Below are 20,497 nucleotides of genomic sequence, written 5' to 3'. Positions count from 1 at the left end.
GCTGTTCTCCCTAAGCAAAAGACATCTGCCTGCTGTACACCCCCACCCTTTTCCCCCCATTTACATGTAGTAGCTCTTTCTTCATACGATCATGCCAGTTGGGGGTAAAAAAAAAAATCATGATAGTGAGGGTCAAGCTAAAACTATTGAGCCATCACACTCGGATCATATTTGGACAAGGTGAACTTTTGAGTGAATCTCTGAACCTTGCAATTGTCTTTTCTCTACTTTATTACATTACAGAATTAATAACAAGCATTAGTACAGCCTGACAAAATACTGCTAGGGTTTTGTCGACAGTCTTCTTTGGTACCTCCTCAGTTGTTCCTCACAAGGAAACTCATAAATTCAATCTAAGGTCCCCCTTCCAATCTTCCTATTCCCTCTCCCAATCGACTGGAACCGATCTAAGCGAGCATGGATTTAAAGTGAGTGTGGCATGCACAAGGTCAGCCTGTTAGCCTGTTCTAATTAAAAACAAGCCCTCCAGTTGCAGCAGAGGTTAAATAGGATGTGCACCTTTCTTTGCTGCCTACGACATTAAACTTAAATTACACTCTTTGCTGGTGATGTTGGACAAAACTAATGTTCAATAGATGATGGTAATTAAAACATGTAGTCTTGTTGATTTGCTCAGATATCAAAATGATTAACCACTCACTTCGTACAAAGGTCTGAATTCCCCCCCACTGCTACTGTATTATAGCTTCCTGTGTAGACATATGCCATGAAAGAGAGAGAGAGAGAGAAAGTTTCTGTGGAAACACAAATGAGCCAGTTGTTTTTACTTCAAGAAAGGCAGTGGCTCAGTGTGGCAATAACGTGTGCTGGAAAACACAGTGGCAGATATTTGTCAGACTTGCCGCTGCCAACGATGATTCTACGTTTCGCATTTACCACTGCGTCCTGTTACACCGTGAAAAGAAAACACAAACACATTGCCTTGAAACCATAACAATTGCTCATGGCAATTAACGTCCACAGCATTTGATACGCCGTGAGCATTACCCAGTGCTCACCATCATATGATAATTACACACTGCTGCCTTGTGTATGTTAGTGTGTGTGTGAGTGTCTCATTCACCTCTGCCTGGCCTGGACGTTGAGCACTGGGCTGGATATGAGGGCATTAACTGTGCTTCAGTGCACCTCACCATTTAAAAGGCAGAACAGCGCCAGCCCTGTTTGCCACAAGGCTTGTACAGGCTCATTGCCCAGGGCAAGCAGGCAGGCTGACCCAGGCTAGACCCAGATGTCAAGAGTGGAAGAAGGCGTCCTGGTGCACTGTGCCGATGCTTTCCAGTATGGCCCAACATCTGTCTCATCTGCTGGCACCCAACCTGCTCCTCTCCAACCCCCTCATCTTGCTTGCGTTAGACAGTTCTAGTTGTTCTTCCAGCTACAATATACACGGGTGCCTTGAGAGAAGAATTTTAGTTGTTCGGTGATCAAATGCCCTTAAGAGAAAGCCAAAATCGTGTGTTTTTGCTGTTAATAATATTTTACTTGATAAAAATCTAGAATAACACAATTGAATACTGTTAAAAAGCAGTTTTTCATCAGTATTTTATGTTGCAATTGAATTTCTTGCACTCTAAGGCTGTTTGAAAGTGCTATATAAATATAGATGCCTTGACTTGACTTGGCTTGCTCCTTCCATTGTGCCCAACTTGTCCACCAGAGGCAGTATAATATAGTACGAATGAAGAAAAACACAGTCGTTCCACAACCACGGTAACTTAGAACGATTTTATAGTATTATAAATACATACAGGTTACACAATATATGCCTGTGAGTATTGTTAGATTATGTACAACTGCTTGTGTTAATATATGTGTTCCTTAAAAACTCATTCACTACCAGCCATTAGAGCACATTGATTGATTTTTTCAAAATCCACAGGAAATTTTTATTCAGATTAATCACATCTTGGAATTTTGATTAATCACAATTAATTAGTGAATTAAAAATGCTTTTTTTAATCAACAGATTTTTTTAAAGAGGTCTTACTTGCAGAATTTAAAATAAAAATAAAAAAATGACCCCAATAGTTTGACATGAACAAATATTCTAAATGTCATACGCAAATATTTATGAAATTCTTGACTTCAATGCATGTCGTTATGTTTATTGCTCAAACACAACCTGTGCTACCTTTAACGTAACCATCCGCAGTCAGCTAAAGGATCAAAAATAATAGTGTGGTTAAACTGCATTAATACATGATTAATGGAATATATATATATTTTTTTATTAATTAGTTAATGCTTTAACTTTGACAGCACTAATATAGACCAAATCTACTAAAACAAAGAATAGAGTGGATACCCAAGAATCCACTCCCACCACACCCCATTGAAAAATATATAGTATACTCTGCAATGGCAGTGAATGAGCTTTAAATGATTCTAAAATTGTGACTATCAATGCTAACTGTGAGCATGGCAAATGCATTTTCCATATACATTCGAATGAAGCTAGTGGGCCCTTTTTGAGGAAACTTTGGTTCTTTTAAATACACGTGTAATATTCTCTCATTTAACTTTAGTTTGATAGTAAATGTCAACTGAAAGTGGCAATAAAGTTTGCCTTCGCATGCCAAAGCAGAAAATCAGCCAAACTACAGCTCACATCTTGAAAAAGCCATAGGGTCGTTCACTTGTATCTCAAGGCACCACTGTATATTTGGAGTTGTTTTTCTTTCTGAATAAGCACACAACCACAACTCATCTCTTGAAATGGGGTGTGTGGTGGGCTCTCCAGAGCCCAAGGCCCCGGAGCCAGCTTTCCCATTCTGCGCTGCTCACAGCATTATCCACTCTATCTGTCCATCTGTCCCTCTGTTCACCACAGCCCTCCATCCAGCTGCTCACCTAGCCACCCTATTAGCCAGCTAGCATTGCTGCACTGCTCGGGGTTACCTTCAAAGACTGGCCTCCTCTGCTCATAAACAGGGAAACAGCTGCTCGCTACAGTATGTCGCTTCTCTGTGTCCTGCCCTCCTCTCTCCCCAACCCTCTTTCAAAGTCAAAAGTGCCTCACTTGTTAATGATGGAATCTGTTTCTTCACATCTGCACTACACAGGCATTTACATCCAAACAAAAGATAATGTGCGCTTTTCTTTACTCCTACTTCCTTCCTGTTTGTCCCCAGACCGTCGTGCGTTGTTCCTTATCACACGAGTCATCGAAAAGCAATGAGGAATCCTTCAGATGTACTGTATCTGTCTGTGTGAGATCAGGTCCGCTTGCGGCCGAGCATGTAGGCTGCTTTTCATCTCTTGCAGTTGGAGCCCATGTGTAAGGTGAATGTGAATGTTAACCAGCAAATTTGACATTAGTGTAAGGAACACATTGTCTGGAAGAAGCTGACTAATGAATAAATGAGTCAAGATTTTACTGTGTGATGTTTTTATGTTCTATCAATCTAATTGTTAGTTGTTCAAATCTGATTGCATAATAATGGGTCTGAACTGGGGCTGAACAATTTTGAAAAAGAATCTAATAACGTTTTTTTTCCTTCAGTATTGTGACAGCAATTTAATACGTGATTATTTTTTGAAGGTACTCTTCCCATTTATTTATTATTTTTACATTACTGTTTTAATCACTACTACTATAAACAAATTCAGATTTGTTGTAAAGCAAATAAACCATGAATTCATATTATATATATATTATATATATATATATATATATATATATATATATATATATATATATATATATATATATATATATATATATATATATATATTTTTTTTTTTTTAACCCGTGCAGAGGAATCAGATTGGGACTGTATCAGCAGATGCTCAAAATAAAAATTAAAAAAATAATTAAAAAAATAAAATGTGATTGAGACATCCCTACTAATTATAGTGATTATGTCACACTTTCAAAATAGAGGAAGCTTGCATTGAGTGATTATTCTCTTTGTATACCCATTCCTTGTATAAGCCACATATTAATTCATGTCCCAAATAGATATGTCTTTTGCAGAATTAGGAAAATTCTCTTCTGGTTTCTTCACTCAACTGAATATAGAGGATGTCGGGACACATTGTGGCGCAATCTAAGCACAATTTCCTGGGTTAGGTGAAAGGTGTCGCTTGCAATCAGGCAAGGACAGGCGGAGGCGCAGCCATTGTTTCCTGCTGATCCCGGCCTCATCGCCGCACTGTTTGGGCACTAATGAAGAGGGGCACGTCGCGCTGGGATAGTTTACCCGCCTTCTCTCCTGTGAGTTGAGGACGCGAGCCAATCTGTCAGGAACACATTGAGTGAAATTGCCCTGTGGTACAGCCGTGTGTGCTGACAAGCCACTTGCAGACTGCCAGCCAGCGCAGTGACGCTACCACCCTGTATTGACAAGCAAATTACAGTCTCCGGCAGTCAAACACATCCGGCAAGATTCATTTACATCCATCAGCTGCAAGGCTTTGTTACCTTGTTGGGGTTTTTCTGGATGAGGGCTGAATTCCACAATGTTATGACAGAGGAGAATGTGAAGGGCTTGCATGTGCAACATTATGACTGACGGAGCGGCCTGCCTCCCTGACTGGATCCCATTACCTTGGCAGCATTGTGGGGATTAATTATTCCAATAAGATTGTTTTCTTTTTTCTTTTCTTTTTTTTTTAACCGTTCATATATTGAATAATCTAACCGGAGTAAATTGGTGAACATAACACCTTGCTATGCAGATGACATGAATGTTTGATTGGGGGCTAGTGGAATTTTCATCCACTAAATGCAAATGAGGAAGATTTTTATGCTGAGGCATTATCATTAGCTAGCTCTATGCATTTTTTTTCTTATAAAGAAACAGCTTGTAGTAACCAAAGAGATATTTAAAACACAGCCAAACTGATTCATGAAATAGCAAATTTTTTTTCACTATGATACCGTGATGCCTTGAGATCTGTTTAATTTGTTCCGTGGCCACATTAGTGAATCAAAACATTTGTATCTCAAATGATCTTGTCTAGTTGGAAAACATTGAAGTGACTCAGTAAGCTGCAATAATAGTTGTTCTTCAAAGAGGATAGAGAATATATGCTTGTTAACACTGCTTTATTGTCTGTCTACATACAGTATGTAGCAGATAGCAAATGCCCTCTGTGGTATAACATTGCATCATGATGCTACTCGTGAGCTTGTCTATGGCGTTTACATGTATTTACATATATTACATATATATTACATATATTTACATGTTTTAAGGGTGGCACGGTGGTTGATTGGTTAGCACGTCCGCCTCCCAGTACTGAGGACGCGGGTTCAGGCTCCGGCCTTCCTGGGTGAAGTTTGCATATTCTCCCCGTACCTGCATGGGTCTTCTCCGGGTACTCCGGTTTCCTCCCACATTCCAAAGACATGCAAGGCAGGTTAATTGGGCGCTCCGAATTGTCCCTAGGTGTGCTTGTGCGTGTGGATGGTTGTTCGTCTCTGTGTGCCCTGCAATTGGCTGGCAACCAGTTCAGGGTGTACCCCGCCTGCTGCCCATAGCCAGCTGGGATAGGCTTCAGTACCCCCGCGACCCTTGTGAGGAACAAGCGGTTCTGTCACGCCGCCACCGGCGTGACGGCCCATGCTTTTGTTTTTGTTATCCATGTTTCCTGTTTTACTTTGAAAACCCTAACTTTCATCTCACCCCAGGTCACTTGCCCTTCCTGCCGCTCCATAATTACCGGTCCCCGCCCTTGATTATCACCACCTGCCACCAATCACCTACAGCAATAAAAGCCACCTGCATTCTCCCCTCCGTTGCCGAAGTGTCACAGTCAGTGCATGGAAGCGTCCCACAGTCCTCGAGTCCTTGTTCCCGTTGCCTTGTTGTTTTGCCTTGTTTTTGTGCCTTATCCTCCACAGCGGAGTGCCCTTAGTTACCCCTTGTGCCTTGAGCCTTGTTTCCTCCCTAGCGGAGCGCCTTTTGTTGTCCCCTGTACCTTTTGCCTGTTTTTTCCTCCCCAGTGGAGCGTTTTTAGTTCTCCACTTTTTGATTCCCCTTTCTCCTCTCAAGTTGAGAGTAGACAGCTGTTGGCCGGAAATAAACCTATTGCCTTTGTGGCCTACCTTTATCCTGCGTCTGAGTCCTACCTCTCCTCGTCGTGTCAGTACACTTCGGCCAGCATGGACCCAGCAGGAAAGGTCGAGGCTGCGCTGCAGGGCCTTGAGGTCCGGCTTGCCAACCAGGAAAAGGTTCAGCAAGCCGTGATTTCGCAGCTGGAGGAGCTGTCGAGCCAGGTCCACGAACTCTCCGTCCCGACCACGTCATTCACCGGGGTAGGATTGAGACTGGCCTCCCCAGAACGATACTCCGGTGAACCTGGACAATGTCAGACTTTTCTCACGGAGTGTGACATCCATTTTGAACACTCACCACAGGCATTTTCCACAGCTCGGTCCCGGGTAGCCTTCATGGTGTCCCACCTGACTGGACGAGCCAAGACCTGGGCAACCGCGGAATGGGCCAGGGGCTCCTCGGTCTGCCAAAATGTACAGGATTTTCAAGCCGCCTTGCGCCAGGTCTTTGATCCCGACAACAATGACCGAGAGAAGGCACGAGCATTGAGCCGGCTCCAACAAGGCAAAGAACCCGTCAGCGATTACGCAATCCGCTTTCGCACCTTGGCCACAAACAGTGGCTGGAACTCCACAGCATTACAGGACCACTTTCTGAAAGGACTCTCACCCGCCATACAAGAACTCCTGATTCCCGTGGACCTTCCAACCGACTTGGATGCTCTGATCTCCCTAGCGATTCGTGCTGATCATCGCCGACGGGAGTTGACCAAGTCCAGCGGGCACCATAGAAGGGTGGAACCAACCCCCTTGTCATCGCCAATGGAAATCGAAATGCCACAGCTCATCTTGCCTCCCCGACCAGCGCCAAGGGAAGTGCGTAACGTCGAGGAGGAACCCATGCAGCTTGGTCGGGCCCAGTTAACCACCGAGGAGCGACAGCGTCGCCGCCAAGAAGGCCGCTGCTTCTACTGTGGTGAACTTGGTCATCTGGTGGGAACTTGCACCGTGAAAAGAGGTTCACCGGTGAGTTTCCCGTCACCCCGACCTGCTAAGACACAAAGAATCACGCAAGCCCAGATACGCCACCATGCTATGACCATTGACATGCCAGCACTCATCGACTCCGGTTCCGACGAGAGCCTCATGGACTGGGGCCTCGTTAAGCAAGTACGAGCCACCATCGAACCCCTTCCCCGGATCATCCAGGCCAGAGCCCTGAATGGCAAGGAGCTCTTCAGCTTCACCCACATCACCGAACCCCTGGAAGTACGAATTGGACAACATATCGAAAATCTCCGTTTCCACGTAATCCAAGCTTCGTCTCCCACTTTGGTTCTGGGACATCCTTGGCTACGTCAACACAACCCCCGAATCGACTGGAACTCCGGGAACGTACTGGAATGGGGAAAAGACTGTATGGAACACGTCTTGGACCAATCAGCGACCAGTGCATCCTCAGCCGCAGTCAACCTGGTGACCCTTGAGCCTCTCGCTCCTGAACCTTGCGTGTTGCAGCTTCTTCCCCCTGAGCCTCGCCGGGCACCGAAAGCCCCCGAACCTCGCCGGACGCAGCTCGGAGACCCGAAGCCACGCCAAGTCTCTGCATCGCGTCACGCCAAGTCTCTGCATCACGTGACACCAAGTCACTGCATCACGCCGTCAAAACCAAAGCCGTCCACGCCAAAGCCGTCCACGCCGAAGCCGTCCTCGCCTAAGCCGTCCACGCCAAAGTCTACCACACCACGCCAGATCGGCCAAGCCTGCCACGCCTCGCCAAGCCTGCCACGACTCGCCAAGTCCGCCAAGCCTGCCACGCCAAGTCTGCCACGCCTCGCCAAGTCTGCCAAGCCTGCCACGCCAAGTCTGCCACGCCTGCCAAGCCTGCCACGCCTCGTCAAGTTTGCCAAGCCTGCCACGCCAAGTCTGCCACGTTTGCCACGCCTCGCCAAGTCTGCCAAGTCTACCAAGTCAAACCGGTCCACGAGATTCCCGAGGTACCTTCCGAACCTGATCTTTCGTTAAAATAAAGTCTGTTATCTGGAACATCCTGAACGGCCCCGACGGGACTCTCGTCTTGCGTCGGGGACGCCCTCCTGAACTGCCTCTTGCCTGGGACGGATAGGTGGGCCGTGTTCCCACCTCCGTGCCCCCTTCCGCCCGCCCTTGTTTTGTTTGGACTTTTTATGTGGAAGGCCGTCATGAGCCGGCCATTGAGGGGGGGGGGGGGGGGGGGGGGGGGGGGGGGGGTACTGTCACGCCGCCACCGGCGTGACGGCCCATGCTTTTGTTTTTGTTATCCATGTTTCCTGTTTTACTTTGAAAACCCTAACTTTCATCTCACCCCAGGTCACTTGCCCTTCCTGCCGCTCCATAATTACCGGTCCCCGCCCTTGATTATCACCACCTGCCACCAATCACCTACAGCAATAAAAGCCACCTGCATTCTCCCCTCCGTTGCCGAAGTGTCACAGTCAGTGCATGGAAGTGTCCCACAGTCCTCGAGTCCTTGTTCCCGTTGCCTTGTTGTTTTGCCTTGTTTTTGTGCCTTATCTTCCACAGCGGAGCGCCCTTAGTTACCCCTTGTGCCTTGAGCCTTGTTTCCTCCCTAGCGGAGCGCCTTTTGTTGTCCCCTGTACCTTTTGCCTGTTTTTTCCTCCCCAGTGGAGCGTTTTTAGTTCTCCACTTTTTGATTCCCCTTTCTCCTCTCAAGTTGAGAGTAGACAGCTGTTGGCCGGAAATAAACCTATTGCCTTTGTGGCCTACCTTTATCCTGCGTCTGAGTCCTACCTCTCCTCGTCGTGTCAGGTTCAGAAAATGGATGGATTATATATGTTTTAAAAATGTGTAATTCTCTTTCATGTTTACTTTCATAGCTACACCAATGGAAGTAGCAATAAATAGCTTGACTCTTGCCACCCACCATACAGCACTTGTATCTTTTTTTTTTTTTTTTGCTCTTAAGTTAAAGCAAAAATTGGCCGAACTATGTAAGTCGGGTACTCAGTACTCATCTCAATATTGTAAATACATTTTAATTTACCTCTGTACATTCTGAAGAATAATAGTTTGCTGGTTACATTTTCATCCTAGTTATCTTGTTATGCTTTCCTAGAAGAAGTCCTAGCAGTCACATGGTCTGTTGGTCCCAGGCGTGTCAAAAAGTGCATGTTTTATTTGCCTTGCTGTTTTAAGGGGAGTCTCAGTACAGGGTAAATAGCATGTCGACTATATGACAGGCTTCAAATGCACCTCTTTTTTGTTTACTATGTCCGCGAAAGGTCAGCTAAGTCACGGTCGTGGAGACGATGCTTTCGCCCATTCCCAGGGTTAGATACATAGTCACAATTAATGACTCGAGACTTGTCTCCCCTCTTCAACCTAACCTTCAGATATGCACACAATACTATAAATAGACAAGAGCACGCCTGTTTGAACCACCCATCCTCTCAAACGGGCCTGCGATACACGTTTAAAACCAAAGCATTACCGCATATCCAGGACGCATATCCACTTGGGGCCTTCAAACACAAGCAAAGCAGCGGTGAACACCTTACATGCCTCTGATGGCGCTTCTCATGGGTGCGTAATGACACAGGACTCTTCAGAGCCAGCTGCAAGCAAGCACTGTTAGAACTTGCCAAGGCTCGTTAACACTGACAGTGGTTGCCTCCGAAGGACAAATGCCACATATATCAATGTGTAAAAGACACCCCCCCCCCCAATCCCCCATTCCTCCTCCTATCCTCCACTGTCTTCGGGTCTATTGTTTAATCTTGACATGCTTCTAAGTTCTTACACACCATTGAGCTCACGCAAAACAGCTTTTCAAAACTTTTTACTGCTGTGGCTGGACCTTACACTGTCTACTTAAACACCATCAACAACATCAAGTATTGGCACGAGATTGACAGTATAATACAGATGCTACCTAAATATGTGAACGGAGAAACAGCATCATCACAACTCTTCAGTTATAATATTAATTGTTCTTAGTAGAGGATAAATAATGCATGACTGTGTGTAATGTTATATTGTCTGTCTACATGTGTTGCTCCGCCGCCAAATGCTACTCTGCCAATGGCATTTCCCATTGTGTTTTAGCATTAGCATAGGCCAATTAATTTCAAAATGAAAACTTGGGGAACTATTTAATTAAATGTCATCGATACTCATTCTTCAACAACGGGGCGGGGGGCATTCTGAAAGATGGCCGACATGCACGGGAGAAAGGGGCAATCGCTCATAGTAAATGCTATCTTGGTTGAATGTTGAACAGCGCTAAACAAATCAACCAAACTTTTTTTGCTCTGTCCCGACATCTATTGGAATGTATCTCGTGCCTGTCATGAATCGTAACATTGGAAATATACCTCTAGAAAGCTCAGCTGGCGATGACAGACGACTGGGGACCAAAGTGGATAGTAAGACCACATTTCCCATGATTATTAGCTGTGAAAGCAGGAAGTAGTTCTAATTCCTGTCATTGCCTGCTATGGATTGACTTACATGTGTAAATCTGTGCCGCTAACGGTTAGACGGGGGTGCAAATAAACGCAAATTTGCAAGTACCATATTTTACGCACTATAAGGCGCACCTTCAACGAATTTCATATTTGAAAACTTTTTCCATATATAAGACGCATCGCATTATAAGGCGCACCTTCAATGAATGACATATTTTAAAACTTTTTCCATATATAAGGCGCACCACATTATAAGGCGCACCTTCAATGAATGACATATTTTAAAACTTTTTCCATATACAGCGGAACCTCTACTTACGAACGTCTCTTCATACGAAATTTTCGAGTTACGAAACGCCTCAACGGGAAAATATTGCCTCTTGTTACGAAAGAAATTTCTAGATACGAAGGTAAAAATACATTACCGAACGCAAAATACTTTTGGCTATGGCTATTTCCTACCATAGGTACCTATGAGCGTAAATACTAGATCGGTGTTTGTGCATCGTTCTGGCATCCCATTGGCTAAGAGGAACCTCTACCATAGGTATGAGCGTATACTAGATCGGTGTTTGTGCATGTTTCTGGCATCCCATTGGCTAAGAGGAACCTTTACCATAGGTATCTATGAGCCTAGATACTAGATCGGTGTCTATACAGCGTCCTCATCATTCATCCCGCGGCCCATGAAGTGTTCCGATAGTTTTTCGTAAATGTATGAACTAACGGCCAACGAATTTGTGCAAAAATTCAAACAATTGGTGATTGATGAAGGCACAGTAAGTTTTTAATTACGACGAGACGAGCCTTTTTTTTTGGGGGGGGGGGGGGGAAAGATGCCTCGCCATACCGCATGTTTCCATGACGTTTCAGAATTTGTTTAAAAGAATCGGCCAGAAAAAGTGTTCACCAGTCGGGTGTTTGCTCACTAAGATTATGTTTGCCTTGGACATTTACGAAGCATTGTTTAAAAACAAAAAAAAACAAAAAAAACAAAAAAAAACAAACAAAAAACAAACATCCTTGGATCAGTTCTTTGCAAAACACCAGGCAGAAAAAACACTTCTGAGAGAGAACATGAACCAAAGAGGGCAAAAAACGATGAGGACAGCAGTTAAAAAGGTAAATGACCATCATTTTTATTCTTTACTCTATTCTTTGTTTTTTACATTACGCAGAACTCTCATTTATTGTGCAATAATCTAATTGTAACATGTATTTGTTACATGTTTTGATGCATTTTTATGCTTTATAAAACATTTATGTCTGAATTTTGGGAGGCTCGGAACGGATTAGGGCATTTACATGGAAAATGCGTCTCTACTTACAAAATTTTCTACTTAAGAACTTTCTTCCGGAACCAATTAATTTCGTAAGTAGAGGTACCACTGTATAAGGCGCTTTCGTAGAGGCTGGGGTTACATTATGCATCCATTAGATAGAGCTGCACTAAAGGGAATGTCAACAAAACAGTCAGATAGGTCAGTCAAACTTTATTAATAGATTATAAACCAGCTTTCTGACAACTCTATTTACTCCCAAAATGAATAAACAGCTGTTTTATTATTTTCTCTGAGTTAAAGTATTAGTATTAGCTAGCAATCCAAGATGGCGGGATCTTCTGCACATGTGCGTCACCGATTGTGCAGGGTCACCGATAGCGTCTTGACAGCGAGACCTGTTGTGGCTCAATATTGCTCCATATATAAGGCACACCGGATTATAAGGCGCATGGTCAGCTTCTGAAAAAATTGAAGGCTCTTAGGTGCACCTTATAGTGCGGAAAATACGGTAAATAGGAAGGGATTTAACATTTAAATTCCCTTTTAATGGGTATTTCGTTTGAATCGCTATGACAACTCTGATTGACATACATGATGGCAAAAATGGGACACCGGGATTGGACCTGCATAATAACAGGGCAAAACAATAACGGGACATAAACATTACGGCCTCAGGTTAGGCCCTGACCTAGGTTCATCTCTCTTTTTTTTTTTAATACTGTGTGACAAACATTCTGGAACAGTCTATAGGGCGTGGAGCCTTTACCAACATTGTTTTTGCACACAAAACCTGATATGACTGCTTACATTTTTGTTTCTATCTTCTTTTGTTTCTCCTACTCAGATAAGAGAAACTGATAAAAGAACTATGTCAGTGGGTTTTCAAGATGAAAAGCCATAAGAAAGATTCCTTGATCACACTGTCAATTGCCCGCTGATACATTTGCTGGTGGGCCATTAAAGCAGGCAAAGTGATTCTCATTCCCTCTGATAACTATTATCTTCATACCTCCTCTGTGTGGGAAGGCCAGACAGGATAAAGCCTCTATAAAACGTGATGAATTACATATGTAATATGATGAGCATGTGTGTAAGTGGGGGAGGGGGGCAGGGGGGTCTCCAGGATTATTAGTGTGCAGCTCATTACTTAGCACACAGCTGCTTAGCCATCCTTTCTGCCCAAGGCTTGGCGGGTGTCCCTATCATTCTTTGTCGTGGAAGTGTACATACCTGCAGCTGGAGGGGGCTGAGTCCCGATGCCGCCGCAGCTGCCATTGTGGAGGGAATGAACTGCACGGGGTAGTTATCACCTGTCAGGGAGAGACAACAATGTATACAGGTTGAGACAATGAGCTGGCCCACAGCGCGCAGGCAAGCGCCAACACGGATCCCGCGTCCTGCAGTGCATGAACGTGACGATGTGGCGCACTGCAACAATCAAGCCCAAACATCTCCATTAACAAAAGGTTCAACTGGTTTGATTGGAGCAGGATTACTTGGAAACGTCACACGCCATCCGTCCGCTACTGAGGAACTCTTCGAGGCTTGTGCGCGCTTGCTGGGTTCAGAAGTACAATTAAGGAGCTCCTCGGATATTCAATTAGCATTTATGCAATAGGCCCGGCGGATCCTCTGAGGCAGTTCAGACGGATTTAGGCTTGGCAGGCTATTGTTCAGCACAATATTGTTTCTGACAGGGAGCAGAGTGAAAATATTTTTGTGTGTAGGTGTGAACTGGTTCGAACAAGAATGTCAGCCAAATAACAAGATTAAAACAAAGCTGCACATTTGTATTCCACACATCAGTGTGATCAGCTGCTCAATGTCAGTCTTTAACAGGCCGCTGTATGAGTTCATGGATTTCACTTTTAAAGGCTAAACATGACACTCCAGTCTTAACACTGTATTGATTGATTTTTAACATACTTTTGACTCATCTTAATAAAATTTTGAATAACTGTGTGAATAGTCTCCTAAGTGTGACTAGTCAAAACAACATGATTATCTGTAATCAGGATTTAACTTACATCCTTATTTAAAATGTTGATTTTTAACCTATATTGGGTTATTTTAGCCCATCAGATGTAGTCAAAACTGAATTCCAGATGTCTGCAACATCATTTAACTTTTGCTATTTGTGTATATGGGATTCCTCATTTACACAGTATCTACAATTCAATTGCAGATATATGATTATCTGTAATCGTAAATTCTGTTGTTACAACATCATTTCATATAGTTAAAACGGATTTCTAAATAGTCTGTCTCTTGTCTATCTCTTCAATTGAGGGGAATTAAAAGACATCTTGGACTACAAAAGTGATGTCATACTGATTATTAAATGACAATAGTGGCTAGGAAGAAGAATTTAATATTGGATATCTGAAATGTTCTCTATAACTAATAATTGCGTAAGAATTAATTGATTAATTGAAAATTAATCAATTATCAAATTAATCAATGACTATTTTAATAATCAATTAATTGTTTAGAGCCACTGCTTATCTTCAGATACTCTGATTTTGGCCTTTCAATAGAAATCATTCTCCGATTTTTGTAGTCCTTTAAGATATTTTGTGTTGAATCAAAACAAGACATTTGCAAACATCTGGTTTTACTTTGGAAAACAACAACCAAACCAGAAACTGAAATTGCACAATTTTCACATTTTTTAAAATCACTAAACAATACCAAAAACACAACAAAAATGGTTAATAAACAGTAATCAGGGAAAGTAAGGTTTTGTATAAACTTTAATGCAAATTGAATTTTGTTTGTTTGGAATAATCGATAGAATAATCAATTCTAAAAAAAATACTCAATACTGACAGCCCTAATGATTAGGCATTACATATTCTGATATTTTATCTCCAACACATATCCAGTCTAGCTGTTATGCGCTATAACGAATTGTTGACTTGGTCTGAACAACCTTTCGAGATGGAGCAGCACAGTTTTTGTAGCCAGGCAGCTGCTTTGAAGCACGAGTTGGGAGGGGGAGTCGGGAGAGTCGGCCTCCCCTCAGACCTCACTTCTTCTTGTCACTTCTCCTCACAAACATATGGAGCCATTAGGCCACAGACAAGGTAAATGTGTGTACCTTCTCTTTCACTTTGCCCTCGCCCGCTTGCCTCACTTTGCAATCTTGTACAGCACAGCACAATGTGATACGGGACATGGAAATTCAATCCCCATTTAGGAGCAAATAAAATCACACGGCAGTAGTGGTTTCAAATAGTGCTGGCTTGGACGAGCGGCATTGCGCTGTGGTTATTTCTACACCTCCTTCATTTCGGTATCGCTTTCCCTCTTTTCTCTCTGTGCTGCCTGTGACGTGGATATTTGGGAATAATAAATGGCTGGGTGTCTTTAGATGTCATGTGAAACCTAGGGAGAGTCGTGTCCTAAATGAGCGTTGGGGAGGGGTGATGTGGGTCTTGGCTGTATTCAGCATATAGGCACTTGGCTTCAGCAGAACGGGCGTTGTGCCAGCTCAGTGTCATTGGTGAAATGGGTATTATGTTTTAAACCGGTTTTAACCATGACTTGTCCCTCGTTGACCTGGTCACTGCAACATATAAATCTTATGAATGGAAAAGCCACTGAGTGGCACGCTGGACTAGTGGTTAACACATGTCTGAGGTCAGGTGTTCGAATCTGGGCTCAACTGAACTACAGATATCTGCAACATCCTTTCACCTAAGGACAAATGACACCACGTTTACTTTGGGATGTTCAATATCGTTTTTTTCTTTCAGACTGATTCCTACAACAGGTACTCAACTCTTGAGTAGTCACCGAAACTGACACCAAGTAGCCAATGAACTAAAGCCCATATCGGCTCGATACCGATATCTGTATCGGCCCTTGCCCGTCCCTGCATTTACCATTCACGTGTACGGGATTTTTTTTCTTACAGAATTGCAGATATTATCAATATTTCCACTGGTGACTTACATAAATCACTGCACTGTAGATATCTGTAACCCCATATTGATATCTCTGCAACAGTATTTTTGACTAGTAAATAATAGTGGTGCAACAGATCAGCATTGACCCGTGGGGTTGGAGGGTGGTGTGGGGTGTTGTGTTTGTGGGGTGGAGGGACAAAGTGCACATTCACAGTGGGCACTATTGAGACATGTCAAGGAAGCTGAAACATACTCAACGTAACGCACTGCTGACGCTCAAGCTAACTTCAAAATAAAGTTTATTTACATTGATGGCAATGCAAATAGCCTTAGTAGAATTTTACTTTGAAAGTGACCCACGCTGTGGCATGATGGTGAGCTTGACTACCCTTTGAGACATTCGTATTTTGATTGACATTAAGTTGCGACCAACTCTATCCCAAACTCATATTCAATCGCTAATTTAACCGCTAATTAATTACGCCGTCATTGCATGACCCGGCAGACGTCTCCGACGTAAGTGGCTGCTGACTAGCATGCAGCTAGCTGTTAGCATTCCCACGGGTGCTTGGCTGGTAGCTGTAAATGAGTTTAACAGTTGGTAAGTGGTAACTGGCTTACTTGAATTCGTTTTCAATATTTTAGAACAAGGCTACTTTGCAATTCACTCTCCATGATTAAAGGATCAGGGAATGTACCTTAAATTACACTTTGAGGTCTTTTCATTATTTAAAAAAAAAAAAAAAAAAAAAAAAAGATAAATAGAACTTTGAGTCCATTTATTTTATAAAAACACTTTTGCCCATCAAAAAAGAAAAACATTTTAACTCAAATTGTCAATCATAGCTGTTTAGATTGTAGGAAGTTTAAGCCCTTAGTACCTTGTTGTTTTGCACATGATGAACCATGTACAAAATGAGAATGCTTCGGCCTCATATTACACTTAAAGTTGTGTTCCTAAATCTTAAACGGCTATTTTAGACATTTTGAATTGATTTTTTTTTTTTTTTTTTATTTAATGGGGGAAAGCATTTTACAAAATAAATGAAGACACCTCATCCTAAATGGCTATATTAGACATTTTGATTTTGTTTTTGTTTTGTTTTGTTTTTATGGGGGAAAACATTTTACAAAATGAATGAAGACAAAGTAGCCTATTATTTATCTTTTTTTTTTTTTTCCTGATCTGAGAAACGATTGTTTTATTTCTTGGCCCACGTTCTGTGAGAGGAAAAAGGAAACAGCGGTGCCATCATGCAGTAACATGAGAGCAGTATACAGGCCTGAATGCTTTGATATCTTGGTAAACAGTGTAGATGGGGTGGAAAGTCCTAATTGTTTAAAAGATGAGCTGCTGCTTGAAAGGCTGTGCTTGTCTAGCGTACAATAGCAGGCCATTGAGCACAGCCGGTGGATGGGGTGATGACTTACCACCACGGTGCCTGAGTGACTTTGTGACCATAACAGGGTTGGGGTCATAATCGGTGGTCCCTGGGAGCTGTCTCATAATGATAACATCAGATTAGTGTGCTTTCGTCTTGGAAGTAAATGCCCGGCCACTTCCGTGGACGAAAAAGAGTGCGGCAGCATCCTGCAAGCGCTGCAGGTGGGGGTGATAACATTGTCCTCTCCAGCTGCATTGTGTGTATTGTATTTGTCGTGGAGATATAATGGATGTTTTGAAATACCTCTCCTGTAACAGTCATTTCCAGACCCCCCAGCTTTTTTCTTCATCAACTCATGCATTATGTAGCAAGCGTATACACGGCGACCTCTGACCATGATTCCCTATTAGCTTCTGTTTTTTGAACTAAAACATATTCGATGTCAAACCTATTGCGAAAGACTCCCCCCCTCAGGCACTTTGTTTAGGCTGTCATGGCTCCATAGTTCCAAAATAGCTGACATTTCATCCTGTGGTTTTATAGTTAATTCATTAACTGCACTTCCACACCTTTTTAATGTACTGCTGCTGCAAACCTGCTGACTTCCTTGGGTTTCCCTTTGCTGATTTCGGTCATCTTTCATGTTCTGCTTCACTTTTACAATACACAAGGGCTCGCTTTGTTCTGGCTATCACATTTTTATCAAGGCTACGCTGGCTTTTATTTAGAATAACTACTGTATTGTTCAGGTAACATTTATACACAGACTAATTTTATATGAAATGGACTCAGGGGGTAAGAAAAAAATTCATTTATGACGATCATGCTTATTTGATTTTCCCCAAGTTATGCAATTTTGGTTGTTATTTTTCCCTTTTGACCTTCTGACGGCAATGGACCTTTTTAATGGCCATATTTCTCAAACCTGTTTCTTACATCATATTGATGTATACTTGTCATATAAATTTTTATTACAGAAATACAGGAGTCGCATGCAACAGTAAAATGGTTCTTATTTTTGTTTCATTGGAAAAGCCATCAGGCACAGTTGGCCGGCTCGTTCCCAGTGACCATACCTGTTTTGTTTTGTTTTGTTTTTTTATGGAGACAACTAATATACATATATATATATATATATATACATATATATATATATATATATATATATATATATATATATATATATATATATATATATATATATATATATATATATATATATATACATATACATATATATATATATATATATATTAGGGGTGTCACGATTCGCCAACTCCACGATTCGATTTAAATTTCGATTTTGGGGTCACGATTCGATTTTTTTTTCGATTTTTTTTTTTTTTTTTTTCGCTCCCCCACTTTATAACACAGAGGCATATGCTTCTGTAGGCTAAGGCTAGTCTATGATCATTGGTTCTATTCATTGTACAGTAAATCTTATTTCAAAAGATCGGCTACATATAGGTGATGCAATTTCCATATTATTTTTGTGTAAATTTATGTAATATATGATAATTGACATTAGGCAGGAATGATCAAATTCAAAGAATTTATTTACAATATAAAGTTAACCGTCTTGTTCTTACTGAAGTGTAAAATAAAAAATAAAAAAACAAAAACAAAAAGTCACAGTGGGTGCCTGCCATCTATTGACTGTTTTTGGTTACAACAGTGTGCTGTGCGTTCCTCTTAAAATAATGTGCAATGTGCAACAACAACAAAAAATATATTGTATCCAAAGTCATGGAACAAATACAGCCTGAACAAACTATATCCCAACATTTACAGTTGCTGGGCATACTGTAGCGTGGTTCAAGTACACTAATTAAATGTTTGAATCCAGCGTTTTCCAAGGCTGCAGGTCTGCTGCTATAAATAGACCTATGGATCTGGCGTTTCGCGCGAGCTGAAGTGTGTGGAAGTTTCACTGTAAATGAGGATGAAATAGTTGGTTGGACCGTTGTTTTCCCACTTCTAGTTGAATTTGATAAATCTAAATCTTTGTGATGCCTGCGTAAATGTCCCGTCATGTTTGTCGTGTTTCCCGTTGTTACGGCTGGCGGCTCGGGCCCGCCGCCGGCTCCGCTCCCCTAGTATGTATGTGTGTGTTTGTGTCGGCTGGTGCCCGTATAATGGTACTTCAGTTTGAATGCGCCAGCGCGACACTCTGATTGGAGGACTGTGCCAGCGCGACACTCCGATTGGACGACTGTGCCAGCGCGACACTCCGATTGGACGACTGTGCCAGCGCGACACTCCGATTGGACGACTGTGCCAGCGCGACACTCCGATTGGACGACTGTGCCAGCGCGACACTCCGATTGGACGACTGTGCCAGCGCGACGGTTATTGTTGTTTCTCCTCCGTTCTGTCAGTTCTGTCAAATGCGGTTATTATTTGTTCACCTTCCACTTTCACTCCCTTGTCAAACCCCTGCCTGAAATTTCAATTAAAACTACTCAGATGTTAAAGTCGACCCGTGTTTATCTACTCTATATTTTCTGTTATTGTGTTACTTCCCTTCCCCTTGACGAGCCGGGCGTAACACCGTGGCCGAGTACAGTACGCGCACATAGCATATCTTGCAACTGTGGTCTTTTTATCGACAACGTGAACGTTGTCGACATAACTCACCGGGAACGCAAAATGTTTCCAAACTGGTGACGAGAGAAGCGGGAGCGGCTTGAAGCACCATTGCTGTGTCTGTCCGCGCTTGCCATCATGACTGCAGGAGAAGTCAGCTAACAAGTGCCGTTAGCTAGTAGCTGAATGGCTGCGTCTCATTTGCTTTCCTGGGAGGTGGCGGTGGCGGCGGTGGCGGCGGGCGCGGGGGGGTGGGGCATCGAATCGTGTGTCCTCTCTTCTATTTCGATGCTCGAAATCGTGACGTAATTTCGATCGATTTCGATAAAAAATCGAAATCGTGACACCCTTAATATATACATATATATACATATACATATATATATATATATATATATATATATATATTAGGGGTGTTAAAAAAAATCGATTCGGCGATATATCGCGATACTACATCGCGCGATTCTCGAATCGATTCAAAAAGGGCAGAATCGATTTTTTTTTTTCTTTTTTTTTTTTTTTTAGGATTCCCACCTTGAGCATGGAAGAATGTTATATGAACGGCACATTAAGCCTTAATATTTTTATTTTAATGCTGTTCAAATGTGAAACAGATTGCAAACTGTTTGTGTACAGTGGCTCACGGTTATAAGCCTCAAGTTTTAGATAAATATATTCATACAAATCTTACAGTGTACATGTACAAATTTACTGATAGTATTTTCTAAATTTGAATGGAAAAAAATCGCAACAATCGACTTATAAATTCGTATCGGGATTAATCGGTATCGAATCGTGACCATTCGTATCGGGATTAATCGGTATCGAATCGAATCGTGAC

General features: G+C 42.5%; 1 protein-coding gene across 6 annotated transcripts in view; it reads right to left on the bottom strand.

Annotated features, from left to right (window-relative positions):
* The window catches only part of sox6 (SRY-box transcription factor 6), a 199,199-nt gene that overhangs the window by 50,081 nt on the left and 128,621 nt on the right, over window positions 1-20,497 (bottom strand). For all 6 annotated transcript variants that reach the window (XM_077518307.1, XM_077518303.1, XM_077518305.1 and 3 more), the window contains one exon: window positions 13,005-13,084. In XM_077518307.1, the coding sequence (XP_077374433.1) occupies window positions 13,005-13,084 (80 nt within the window). The remainder of the gene's footprint in view (window positions 1-13,004; window positions 13,085-20,497) is intronic.

Source organism: Festucalex cinctus, chromosome 4, assembly GCF_051991245.1.
Source record: "Festucalex cinctus isolate MCC-2025b chromosome 4, RoL_Fcin_1.0, whole genome shotgun sequence".
Taxonomy (NCBI): Eukaryota; Metazoa; Chordata; class Actinopteri; order Syngnathiformes; family Syngnathidae; genus Festucalex; species Festucalex cinctus.
This window is presented reverse-complemented; position numbering and strand designations above follow the sequence as displayed.